At 41.1% G+C, this 14,340-nt stretch overlaps 1 protein-coding gene across 4 annotated transcripts in view; it reads left to right on the top strand.

Moving 5' to 3' along the window:
* nfia (nuclear factor I/A) overlaps positions 1–13,973 on the top strand; it is a 224,705-nt gene extending 210,732 nt beyond the window's left edge. For all 4 annotated transcript variants that reach the window (XM_063013138.1, XM_063013137.1, XM_063013136.1 and 1 more), the window contains one exon: positions 9,066–13,973. In XM_063013138.1, coding sequence (XP_062869208.1) covers positions 9,066–9,080 — 15 coding nt within the window. In that variant the 3' untranslated portion in view covers positions 9,081–13,973. The remainder of the gene's footprint in view (positions 1–9,065) is intronic.
* The last annotated feature ends 367 nt before the right edge of the window (positions 13,974–14,340 follow it).

Here is a 14,340-nt window from a genome sequence, read left to right as displayed (position 1 = left end):
ATCCTACTGGGTCTGTGCTGTCCCAATCGAACAAAGCCTTGAATACCAACACTGTCTAAACTTTACCATAGTAACTGATAATCAAACCTCACAATTCTGAATCAGAATGACACCAACAGCAAGCATATTAAAGTGACCCAGACCTGAACAATAGGCAAATTCATTAATTTATTAATTCGTTATCTGTTTTACCATCACTTTATCCTGGTCAGGGTCGCAGTGGGTTCGAATCATTGGACGAAAGGCAGGGAGCACTTTGGACAGGCAGCCAGTCCATCACAGGGCCACACACACACACTTTGGGCAATTTTTAGTAGCTCCGATTGGCCTGACTGCATGTTTTTGGACTGTCAGAGGAAACCGGAGCACTCAGAGGACACCCACACAGATACAGGGAGAACATGCAAACTCCACACAGAAAGGACCGGCAAATTATCACCAAGAATTGTTTTTAAAATTACTTAAACGCTTTAAGAATCTCATTTAATAATCGCCTTACGTTGCTGGACGCATTTATGTTATTGTCCCATTACACTCACCACTAGGCAGCTGTAGCTTAGTAGTTAAGGTACTGAACTAGTAATCAGTAGGTTGTCAGTTCAAGCCCCACCTTTGCCACGTTGCCCTGTTGGGCCCTTGAGCAAGGCCCTTAACCCTCAATATCTTAGATTGTATACTGTCCCAACTGTAAGTCGCTGTGGATTAAAGTGTCTGCTAAATGCCACAAATAATAGTTATGTGAAATAATAATGTAAACGGATGTAATTATTAAATCATTTAGTCTTTGGTTTGTTGTGCAAATATGATGCTCACGTTTCTGTAGTTATTTTAAACAACTACATGCACACACAGCACAGTTGTTATTTATTTATAATTTACACTAAATTTCTGGGTTCTCAGTTGTTGCCAACAGCTACCAATCAGGGTACAAATGGAGTGACAGGCTTTATTTGACACAAGTGAAGCCAGTCACTGCATGTTCTCAAACTGCTGTTGGCTCAACATCATTAAGCAGCCGAACACACCTGGAGCAGATGTGCACTGTACTTTATACAAAGGTTTTCCAACATTAGTGTTTTCTTATGTGTTCATTTTACTGCTGGGAATAAAGGAATGGCATCCTTCTCTCCCAGTGAGCAATGACATTTATGTCTTATGTCCTCTATCAGTAATGGATGACTATGTCATGCTATTTCAGGACTGAAACACGCATTAGCTAAACTGGAGTCTAACACGCAATTTAAACTAGCTGTGCAGGAAGTGAGCGTTTAAATATGTGAGATTAAAATAACACACAGCTGCAGTTTTACACACAGCTACAGTTTGGTCCGTCTGTTTGTGCTACACTACATTTTACTGTGCTTCCTTTCCTTCACTTTACTTTCTAGAATGTACTAAACTGATATACTGATCCTTAATGTAATCATGGTGGTCGTTATGCTGTGTGACACACACACACACACACGCACACACCAGCTGATTGATTTTTAAAAATGTGTTTTTGAGAGGACTGGTCATTTTGGGAAATATTGGTCAGCATTTCAGGCTTCTCTGCAGTAGTCTGTTGGGTGTGCAGGAAAAATCATCCGCATGCCAAACCACACAAACACACACACACACACACACACAAACACACACATGTAATTACAGTTTAATTGCACCATGTGTGTGAGGATTGCAGTACGTTCTCAGTATATATAAAAGACAGTTTTTAATCTGAACACACTGTGTGTGAGATGTATACTGAAGATAGGCACCACCAAGCATGACTTATACACACTGAGGGGGAAAAAAAACAACACGCCCATAAACATACACAGCCGGGGTAAATCGGTCCTGAAGACCTGGGAGAGAAGCTGTCATCCCCTAAGATTTCATTTACCCGCTCTGAGAGAGAATGTCAGAAATGAACTCCAGCATTTTGTCAGCTTGATTTAGTTCAGTTTTTCATTATTTTCGTTGTGTCTCTGTGCACGATGCACCCTGTGAATGTACTGTAGGGTGAAAAACATTCAAAAACAGTTTATAAGCAGTGCGTCAGACATGAAGTCATTTTATTATATTTATTTGTTGCCTAACTCAGCCTGTTATCTGTTTGGCAGTGAACCTTGGGTTTATTCAGCTTGCTCAGGATGTGAAGTTCACAAACACTACCCTGTGAAACCAGAAGGGGGCAGTACTCCTCATACCAGCCTTCCAAATTAATTACAGCACAATCATTTTAGCATTGTGGAGCGTTGTAGCACTTAACTCACACATTCTCATTTAGCCACTCACACAACCTACTCAGAGAGGGAAATCCAGTCTCTCCCAGCAATAGGTTCCAATTCACCTCTCACTGCACGGCTAGTGAATACTGGGAATGAAAAACAAGTCCCCTGGCTAGTTCAGTTGTTTAAAAAACTCTAATAGAGCGGCGTGGTATCGATGAGCCTCCCAGCCATGTTCCAATGTGCGGCGTAAATAAGTAATGTCGTAAATGTCCACGATCTCCCGCGGGGACGCCGGTCTGGGACGGGCTCTGGTTTGCATTACATGAGGATGAATTCCTCAGAGATGACACTCATCTGAAGGCACTTTAGTGCGCCCGCTGAGTCAGCGCTCTAGTGAGCTGATGAGATTACTCCCGCCATCGACAGCGACTTAAAGGGACAGGCACATATCCTCTCTCCATCACTCTCTTCCTGCTTTTTTATTTCTCACTGTGCACTGCAGGGTTGTGGGTTCATTTCCCCTCTGTGTTCAGCCTTATGGTTTATGTTCTGTATCATTTACTTCTTTAGTTTATTCCACATTTTATTTGTTTTAGATAAAGTATGACGGTACATTCGGTATACCGCCTTTGAGTCCTCATACCGTACGGATTTTTCAAATACCGCCATACCGTCGTTTTATTCTTTAAAGGGAGAGCTAAGGGTAATTGTTAATACTTAAATATTAAATGAATAATAAAAATAGTATTTACTGATTCCATCATATATTGTGTCATTTTGTGGGGCTGAGCAACGCTTACAGTACTCAAAACCTTCATTATATACAGTGTATCACAAAAGTGAGTACACCCCTCACATTTCTGCAAATATTTTATTATATCTTTTCATGGGACGACACTATAGAAATAAAACTTGGATATAACTTAGAGTAGTCAGTGTACAACTTGTATAGCAGTGTAGATTTACTGTCTTCTGAAAATAACTCAACACACAGCCATTAATGTCTAAAAAGCTGGCAACATAAGTGAGTACACCCCACAGTGAACATGTCCAAATTGTGCCCAAAGTGTCAATATTTTGTGTGACCACCATTATTATCCAGCACTGCCTTAACCCTCCTGGGTATGGAATTCACCAGAGCTGCACAGGTTGCTACTGGAATCCTCTTCCACTCCTCCATGATGACATCACGGAGCTGGTGGATGTTAGACACCTTGAACTCCTCCACCTTCCACTTGAGGATGCGCCACAGGTGCTCAATTGGGTTTAGTCCATCACCTTTACCTTCAGCTTCCTCAGCAAGGCAGTTGTCATCTTGGAGGTTGTGTTTGGGGTCGTTATCCTGTTGGAAGACTGCCATGAGGCCCGGTTTTCGAAGGGAGGGGATCATGCTCTGTTTCAGAATGTCACAGTACATGTTGGAATTCATGTTTCCCTCAATGAACTGCAGCTCCCCAGTGCCAGCAACACTCATGCAGCCCAAGACCATGATGCTACCACCACCATGCTTGACTGTAGGCAAGATACAGTTGTCTTGGTACTTCTCACCAGGGTGCCGCCACACATGCTGGACACCATCTGAGCCAAACAAGTTTATCTTGGTCTCGTCAGACCACAGGGCATTCCAGTAATCCATGTTCTTGGACTGCTTGTCTTCGGCAAACTGTTTGCGGGCTTTCTTGTGCGTCAGCTTCCTTCTGGGATGACGACCATGCAGACCGAGTTGATGCAGTGTGCGGCGTATGGTCTGAGCACTGACAGGCTGACCTCCCACGTCTTCAACCTCTGCAGCAATGCTGGCAGCACTCATGTGTCTATTTTTTAAAGCCAACCTCTGGATATGACCCCGAACACGTGGACTCAACTTCTTTGGTCGACCCTGGCGAAGCCTGTTCCGAGTGGAACCTGTCCTGGAAAACCGCTGTATGACCTTGGCCACCATGCTGTAGCTCAGTTTCAGGGTGTTGGCAATCTTCGTATAGGCCAGGCCATCTTTGTGGAGAGCAACAATTCTATTTCTCACATCCTCAGAGAGTTCTTTGCCATGAGGTGCCATGTTGAATATCCAGTGGCCAGTATGAGAGAATTGTACCCAAAACACCAAATTTAACAGCCCTGCTCCCCATTTACACCTGGGACCTTGACACATGACACCAGGGAGGGACAACGACACATTTGGGCACAATTTGGACATGTTCACTGTGGGGTGTACTCACTTATGTTGCCAGCTATTTAGACATTAATGGCTGTGTGTTGAGTTATTTTCAGAAGACAGTAAATCTACACTGCTATACAAGCTGTACACTGACTACTCTAAGTTATATCCAAGTTTCATGTCTATAGTGTTGTCCCATGAAAAGATATAATGAAATATTTGCAGAAATGTGAGGGGTGTACTCACTTTTGGGATACACTGTACATGGTGAAATTAAACCCTTTTATATTCTATGTACTTATGACTGTAGAATCAGCCACAGACATATAAAAAGTGCCAGTCATACTGCCCAGCCCTAGTTATAGATTAATGAATAAGTGGACAGTTGGGAAGACAAATGAGATGGATGGATGGAGGGAGTGAGGAATGAATGGATCAAAATCAAGTATTGTCTGTTAGTTATCAGTTCTACTGCATGTAAAGATTGGAATAAAAAAAACTCTATGATTGGAGGTTGATTGAAGATGGAAAAAGTAAGTCTTTATTCATCTTGCAGCTTTTTAAAGAAGGCTTTTACCTGTATCTAGTCGTTTTTACCCTGCACTAACTAGCACACTGTACAGCAGAGATGAGAGTTCTGACGTATATAATAGATAGATAGATAGATAGATAGATAGATAGATAGATAGATAGATAGATAGATAGATAGATAGATAGACAGACAGACAGACAGACAGACAGACAGACAGACAGATGGATAATGTAGATAGATAGATAGATAGATAGATAGATAGATAGATAGATAGATAGATAGATAGATAGATAGATAGATAGATAGATAGACAGACAGACAGACAGACAGACAGATGGATAATGTAGATAGATAGGTACACCATACTGGCACACGACCATTACTCTTTGTTGTATTAGATCCTTGTATTCTTGCAAAATTTTGTCTAAGCAATGTTATTTCCGAATCTATGAGAGAGTTAATTCCTGACTACTGAGAGTGCTGGTACCAAACCTGAGTAAAAATAAGGAGGGTTGCATCTGGAAGGGTATCCGGTGTAAAACTGTGCCAAATCAGGTATGCAAACCAGAATGATCTGCTCTGGCGACCCGTAATACAGGAGCAGCAGAAAAAATATATATATATATTAATACAATACGTATTATTGTGTTTACGGCTGACTGTGAGCCTAATACTCTAATTAGTAAATGTAAAAAATTACTTTACGCTGGTAGCCCGAGTATTGTATTTTGTCTGCATGCGCGGAGGGATTCTTTACTTTATTTGCTTTAAGACACCTGACAGTGTCGTTCCCCGATCATATTGTTGAATCAGGTGTGTTGGAGCAAATTAATCACACTATTGTCCTGTAAATGTGCTTCCATTGTTCAGGGTCAGGAAACTCAAACTGGTCTTAGATCAGCACTAAAGGGGCTAATGTTTTTCAGCAGCACACATGGAAAGCATCAAGTGAGTGGGACGGGGGGAGAGGAACGTACCCGTGCTGCATTCCTGTGGCTGTGATACACACCACACTGGGCTGCCGAAGCTCACACAGAGCCCACGCTGCACCACACATGTGGCCGCGGGGTTCGCCAGCCGACGCTCGGCCCTAATCGCGGCTGCATGCTGAAGCAGCTGCCATTCAGAAACAGAGCTGGAGTTTGTACCATTATTCTTATTTTATACTCACTGTGTTTCTAAGTTTTATTAAAGTTAAGGGTCGACATTAGTTGCCTGTTACGCTTTTATATGATTTTGACTTGTCAGGACTGACGAGTCCTATCCACCGAGTGCTTCACTTTCTCTTCACTTTCCCCCTCGCCTGCTTTCTGTTCTGCACAATTGCTGACTAAATCATACCTGTCAGCACACTACGCCAGTCTGTAACACGACCCCGGTGTTCGCACACTTATAGGGGAAATATGGGAGACGAACCTAAAACGCCCGTTCTCTCCCCCTCCCGTCTCTGAACCCCCTCTCCAAAAGTCTTCTCAGGACAAGGCGAGAGAAAGAGGGAGGAGATGAAGTTGAGAAGAAAAAAGTTTCAAAGCAGATGCAGACAAAGACACGAGGAAGCTGCATCGAGCCCGAAAGCAGAAGCTCCGAGTCAGCAACTTGTATTCATTAAAAACTAACCCTGTAGATTCTCCACCGCGCTCGTGGCCAGCTAAAGAATTTAAACAAGTTATGAGCCTGCATACTGCAGTCGTGTGTGTTTTTGTGTACGAGCGGTGGGGGGGGGGGTTACCTCCAGCTTGATAGAGCCGATAAAAACAAAAAAGAATTGTTTTGCATTTTCTTTAAGTTCGTATTACTCGGTGGGCATGAATGATGTCACCACCTTTAAAGGTTTCACTTAATAAAATATATATTAATCACATTTTTTACTGAATGAACAGTTTTTTTTTCTCAATTATTAAGCTTATTTAGGAAGGAAATGCACGGGCGGCACGGTGGCTAAGTGGGTAGCACTGTCGCCTCATACCAAGAAGGTCCTGGGTCCCCAGGTGGGGCGGTTCGGGTCCTTTCTGTGTGGAGTTTACATGTTCTCCCCGTGTCTGCGTGGGTTTTCTCCGGGAGCTCCGGTTTCCTCCCACAGTCCAAAAACATGCAGCCAGGCTAATTGGAGACACTGAATTGTCCTATAGGTACCTAGTCGCTAGGATGCATAAACCAGTGCATTGTAGTGCCGGTCCCAAGCCCGGATAAATAGGGAGGGTCGTGTCAGGAAGGGCATCCGGCGTAAAAACTGTGCCAAATAAATGATCACGATCCGCCGGCAACCCCTAACGGGAGCAGCTGAGGAAATAGAGAGGAAGGAAATGCACTTTTATTTGACCATCTGAATTTTCAAAAATAGACATTCTTCTTATTTTTGCCTTTATCCCCCTAATTCGGTCAATCTTAAATCCTCCTTGTGATTCCTTTACTCCTCTTCCATTGGGATGGATCTGAATCATGCACTGTTCCATGTGTGGGAGTAATAAAGGACAAAGGGCAGCAGGGTTTGGAGATTTGATTTTAAAATAATGATACAAGCTCTGTGGTGCAGCAGTAAAACCTGCTAGCTGACCAGAACTGGCATTTTAAACTCCCAGCACGGCGGGCGTCTGTTCAGACAATGATTGGCTCGTCTGAGTGTCTGAATGCCAGAGAGTATTCCTCAAAACTGCTGCAGTTACGACCTCTGCTGGCTGATAGATGGTGTCTGCATGGAGATCAGTGTGTGACTCTCCGTGTGCGATACAGATCGCCGTATCAGCTGCAGCACACCTTTCTGAGGGGACGTGTGTTTTTGCGGCCCTCCTCGGTCAGGAGTGAAGGTCTGCAGCAGCAGAGGTAATGAAATGCGATCTGGTATTTGGATGCGACCAGATTGGGAGGACAACTGGGAAAAAATGCAAAAAATGAGGGATATACTTTAGCCTTGCTGATGACTGTCGTGTATCGAGGATTGTGTAAGAGCAGGTTGAACTTGAACTTGGATGTGAAGGAGGGTAGTGTACGGGAGATCAGACTGGCGGAGGGAAGAGCTCTTTGCTCACTATGTGGAAAAAGGAACAATAGAGAGGCTCGATCAATAAAGCCTTTTCTCTGAAGGATTAGTGAGAGCAGCGGGATGGTCACTGGACTCGCTGCACATGGAAAAGTCTCTTCCTGCATCTGCAGTGAGGAAGAGCACAAAGAGTGCAGGGCGAGAAATCAGGGCGGAATAGGAGGCAGAAATGCATGAGAGGAAAGACACACAGGTATGGCAGGAGTCAGGACAGGGTTCTGCAAAAACTGAGACATTAGGGTGTTTCTTTACCAAAAATAACCAAACCTTTGGCTCCATTGGTTAGTGTAGTGTCATATTCAGATTCATCAGTTCACATGTTTAATGTCAGACACAGTCATGGACAATTTTATATCTCTAATTTACCTCACTTGCACGTCTTTGGACTGTGGGAGGAAACCGGAGCTCCCGGAGGAAACCCACACAGACACAGGGAGAACATGCAAACTCACACAAAAAGGACCCGGACCACACCACCTGTGGATCAAACCCAGGACCTTCTTGCTGCCGCCCTAATACTTAATATTAAACAATACTATTACAATAATGATAATAATTCATAGGGACAGTTGTAGCCTAGTGGTTAAGGTACTGCACTAGTAATCAAAAGGTCACTAGTTCAAGCCCCACCATTGCCAGGTTGCCACTGTTGGGCCCTTGAGCAAGGCCCTTAACACTCAATTGTTTAGAAAATATGCTGTCTTGGTACTATAAGTGGCTTTGGATAAAAGCATCTGCTAAATGCTGAAAATGTAATGTGAATGTAAATAATAATGAACAATAATAAGCGCCAGTCAACAGAAAATAATTAAATCATCTATTGTATGTATTTTTGACAGTTATTTTTTGGCTAGAATTGACAGTAGACCTAGTTGGACCTATAAGTATGAAGAAAAATGAAATAAGTATAAGTAAATAATAACATGATGTTCTGTTTTACTTTTTAAATGTGTTTTTTAGCTATTTGATGGCTCATATTTTGAAGTACAGCATGCTAAGCTACAGTACCAAGCGAAAAGCCATAGTTCTCTGTATCTGGTGCCAAAAGTTCTGGTGCAGTTGTCCCAGCAGACCATGTGCAGCATTTCTCTGCTAACCTCTTCCTCTCCGTGTGTTTCTTCTGTGCAGTGGTACCTGGGCTAAAGACTCAAGATTCGGAACCGGCCTCTCGCAAGCTCAGACGCCCCCCCTGCCTCCCTTGAGTGTGACTCACAAACGTGCCCACCGGTGTGATGCGCCAGGAGCCACTCGCCCCCCCTTCAGAACCCACTGACCCACAGCATGGCTACAGCAGACCACAGAACGAATCCGATCAAATCCAACCAACAGCAGAATGTATGTTGGCTACGACCAGCATACTTAATATCTATATAGCCCATATGTATTCCTCCAGATGTACGGTTTCTAATCCTATATTCATATATAAGTAACTCTGAAGCTCTGAGCTTTAAAAAAGAGAGTTATGATGTACTGGGAAACGTGCATGACTTTTTATTTCCTTCAGCCAGATACAAAAAAATAATAGTAATGTGATACAATCGAGAGCTTCCTTCAGTCCAACACGACTGTAGCCAAACTCACCAAGAGCCAAGCCGCATCATCACTAATTCTCTGCAGCTATACGTAAAGGATACGTGCTCTGTCCATCCCAGACTGGCGCTCCCCGTGTCCCTTTCCCAAAATGTTTGTCAGGATCTAATGGAATCTCTTTCCCGGTGGATCAGCTGGTGACTTTATGAAGAGGTTTTTAATGGATCGGATTCATGAGCTGAAACATCACTTGACTCTTTGCCGGAACTGTTCATTCATATCCACCGCCCCCCTCCGAGACCTGCACCACGTCGCACACGGCAGAAAAGTGCCCAGAGGACTTCAGTGTATGAAGATTTCCCCCACATTTATATCTCGGGGCAGGGAGTGAGAAGAGCTGATGTTTTTATCACTCGACCAGGTGAATAATATGAGCTTAGAAGGCTGTAAAGTGAAGTATTCAAATGGGAGATTTCTTTCCTTAAAAAAAAAAAGAGAAAAAAATCACGTCTCATGTGTTTGAGGCGTGTTCATGTTCCGTTTTTTTGTGTAGAATCATTTCAGTTGTTTTAAAAAACACCCCACCTGAAGGTCTGTACAACTCCATAAAGAGAGAAAGGGTGGACAAGATGTGATCATGATTGGAGGAAATTTTGACCAGAGGAATCGAGAGACGTGCAATTTTGTTGGAAAGGTGTCAGAGTGTTAAATATCTTTTGTAGATAGAAAATAATTTCTGCGATTGTTGAAAAGTATATATGTCTATATATATATTTTTCTTCTAGTCCGTTCACACCTCTGGGACTCTAAAATCTTGGGGTGCAAAAAGAAAAACAAACAAATAGGATGGAGAAACAGGGGGAGCTGTACTTTGTACTTCCTTGTTATTTTTACGTTGGTTCATCTTTAAAAATTTGTTTGTGTTGTAGAACAAAAATCCCTTTAAAAAATGTTGCCATTTAAACAATCAGTTTTAAGCATTCTGACTTCATCTACGTGTGGAAGTCAGACTGCGGCGCTAATTCATGTCCAAAACACTATGCTAATTAATTTATTTTAACCAAGCACATAATCCTGAAGCATTAGGCTTGTGTTCTTTTTATCATCACGTTCTATATAAGATTTATTCAATCATATCATGTCTGCTTTCTTCTGAAAGCTGTGGTTGTGAGTATAATCAGAAAAGGGGCGCTAATCTTTACCCTAATGAAGCTAAACTATGGACGGATCCCAGCGCTCGCACCCTGCAACCTTTTCTACACACAGTACAGTCCGTATCATACTGCCTCCTGTAGGCTAAAGCTGTGCCTGTTTCGTAACGGGGTGAGACGCCTGTACAACTGAAACTTCCTCTGTAACCTTTAAAAGTGTTACACAAAAACAGAAAAATGTGAAGATCAAACGTGAGAATGCAACTGCAGAGCGAAGCCTTTTCAATTCAGCAGCTTCGCATGCAATTTAACCTTAATTCTTGATTTTTTTGACTTGTGTTTTTCATTTCGTACAGTACATACGGTATATAATAACTTACAACTGACTCATCCAGTCTTGATCTTGAAAAATATATAAAAAAATAAAAATAAAAAAATGCATGTTCTAGTGTTAGTGAGAGATTTTTACATAGATTATGTAGAGTTAAATTAGTGTGAATAAAGACACAATATTATAATCCCAACTCCAGGCACTTGCCAATCGAGTATTTGTTTGGCCCCCTTGATGAAAGATGGGTATTTTTACTGCTGTCCTCACAATCAACCAGCTACACATCTTAAGCTTCTCCTCATCTCTCTCGATTGTCCCTCCCGACTTCGTTACTTTGAAAACAATCATTCTGGGTTTTTCTTTCTTTCCTCCTCTGAAGTTGCACGGAAACAGTTGTTCCTCATCAATGTGCCTTGAGCGATGGTCCAGTCCTGAGTTGATGCACAAGCTGCAACATAAAGAGCTCCTTTCCCCCCAGATTTTCTCCCCCTGTTCAGCACTGTGCAGGAAATCAGAGATGATGGTTAAAACCTGCTGTAAAACCTGCTGTTAGAAGCTGGTGCAGAGGTTTCAGCTCTTTTACACACCTGTCCTTCTGTAGTTCTCTTGTGTGACTGCTTTGTCCGACACTTTTGATGATTTTTTGTTGTTCCATTTTTAAAAAATTCTATTCTTTCTATTCTTAATTCAAGCCTGTTCATTTACACAGTGATCAGCTTTACATCCTGGAGGAAGCACGTTAGCCCTTGCCCTACCAGATTATTTTTTAAATTGAAACCATCATTTGATAAAATCCAAACTCCAGTTAAGAGGACACTAGTAAATCACAGGAAGAGCGATAGATAACAATCCCAAGCAATTACACCTAAAAGAGATAATTGATAAATCAGTGAGAATAATTATGGCACTATTTAAACATATTGGTCTATAAATTAGAACTTATTAACAATTACTTTAAAAGACCTTAAAAGTTTTACTGCAGTCGTCCACTTTTTCATTAATAATATTACCTGACATTACCTAAAATCTGCTAATCTCAATACCCCACAGGTTCAAACCCCCGTGTGCTAAATACGCAGAATATTATTATTACTGTCTGCCTTTTTCTTTCTTTTCCGCTGTGGTCGTCTCAGTTCTAACTCTAGAACATAATGATGTTGTATCTGTACGAGACTGCACCACCTCGGTCTCATACCGCCAAACAATCAGCTCAGTGTCAAACTCCTGTCAGCAGTGATTAAAAAACAGAGGTTTATTAGTGTAAGTGTAAGGCCAGGCCTTTTTCTGATAGTGTTAACGTGAGTGTATCGATATGTTTGTTTGTATGTTGCCATTTCTAAATGGAAACCACTTTTTTTAGTCTTCCTGTTTTAGTTCCCAGAACAATAAGGAAAAAAAACATTAATATGCAATACTTGCTTGCACTCATGTAAATCTTTCCTACTCATGTTTTATTCTTTTTTTCTATAAACATTTATATAAATTAAGTGTTGCACTTGACGGGCTGGGTGGATGAACGTATGGACGAACGTCTTGTGATGACGACACAAGCTTGATGGAAATCCACGCCGGCCTGATTTGGGTTTCATTCTTTCTTTGTGCTTGATGTGAAATATCGTTCGCGTGTTAAGTTTATCAGTTCCTGGTCACAAGCAAGCCTTAAAACAAGGAAACTTCCTGTTCACCCTGATGAGCCACACTGAAGAAAAAGAAAAAGTCAAGGATTTAAATTCAAACGCCCATTTTTGTACTTTGTGTCGATGCTCACGATTATATTAACGCTTACCTGTTTTTTTGTCTGTTTATATATCATGAGTTTAATAGAGGGACAGTATTCCCACGTGTCTGAATCTGATGTGACAGTTAACTAGTTACTCTTGTGTGGGTTGTGTTTTATTTTCTATGGTTTTTTGTTTGTTTTGGTTGTTTTTTTTAGCGTGTTAGTTTTTTTCCATCCTCTTTGCCTAGCCTTTGGTAATTAGTTGGGCATTACTTCCTTAATTATCTGCACTAAATATAAAAGAATGACAGTTATGAGAATTTATACAAACAGCTAAACAGCTTCCAGGGCTTAAAAAAGCAAAGGGAATATCAATCTTTTGAGAAAAAAAAAATCATGTAAAAAATCAATTGCACGGACATTTTTGTCAGTTCAGAGCAGCCGAGCATCGAATCAGCAAGATATCAGGCTGCGTGTGTAAGATAATGACAAAATTGCACCATTTTTAAAGAAAGACAAAAAAAGAAAAAGAATATAAAAGCAATAGTTTGGGCAGCCTGTATCGTTCTTGTGTTGTGTGTGTCATTTTATTTTATATATAAATATTTTTGTTTTGTTTGAATGGGGGGTTTCAAGCAGTTCTGGGGAGAAGAAGAACAAATCTAACTGAGATAGAGAAGAGAGCTAGAATGGACACGCTGAATTATGGGAAATCTGTTGTTTGTATATTGTATAGTTTTATTAATTACACTGATTTTAAAGCTGCCCTATTTTATAATGCAGGACTTTTGTAACATTGATTAAATGAGGAAAAACTAGTGTTGTGAATTTTTGCATCGTTTGTATGCCACATTAATAGAACTGGTTTTGTTTTCTGGGGAACTGGATTTAAGTTAAAAACTTTCCTGTTTCCTGATTTATCTTCTTTTGTTTTCTCTGATTTGCTTTTCCTTTTTGTATGTATTTAAAGCCGTTTTGTTTTCTTTCATTTGATGGTATAGAGTATTGCTAAACTTGAAAAGTATAAGGTATTGAGGTGAAAGCCCTATTGTACATGGATGTTACAAGTGCGCTTGCTGTTTGTTTTGAAGGTTCTTTGTTGCATCAGTGTTGATGAAGCTAAATCTAGATCATTCTGAGGATGTTGGTAAAGAAACGAGAGCGTTTTTATGCATTTTAAAATTAGTTTTAGGCAGAAGACAATGACATAGACAGCCAAGGGATGCCCTTATTATAAATGCATCTAGGCTTTTTTGTGTTCACCATTCCATGCAGGAAAATAAAAAGCTTGATATGCAACATGATTCTTTTTCTTTTCGACATCTCTTTTTCTGTCTCTCTCATCTCGGCTAACCGAGCATGGTGTCATGGCACGCTAGGTAACATTTTCTCCATGTCACCACACACTGCTGCAGCTCTGATTACTGGCCTAAGCTACACACACACACACACACACACACACAATTACACACATCTCTATATAATTTGTAGTTATGCTGAGTTTGTATTGTGTTTATATAAGCAATAGAACACCAGAGGGATGCAGGATTTGAAATAACAATAACAGTAAAGATTATCCTAAAAATCTTACGTTTTTATACACCAGTTTTGCAAAATAAAAAAACGAATAAAGCAAGTTAAGCATAAAACTTATAATTAATATGGTTAATT

This window comes from Trichomycterus rosablanca, chromosome 17 (genome assembly GCF_030014385.1).
Source record: "Trichomycterus rosablanca isolate fTriRos1 chromosome 17, fTriRos1.hap1, whole genome shotgun sequence".
NCBI classification, from domain to species: Eukaryota; Metazoa; Chordata; class Actinopteri; order Siluriformes; family Trichomycteridae; genus Trichomycterus; species Trichomycterus rosablanca.
This window is presented reverse-complemented; position numbering and strand designations above follow the sequence as displayed.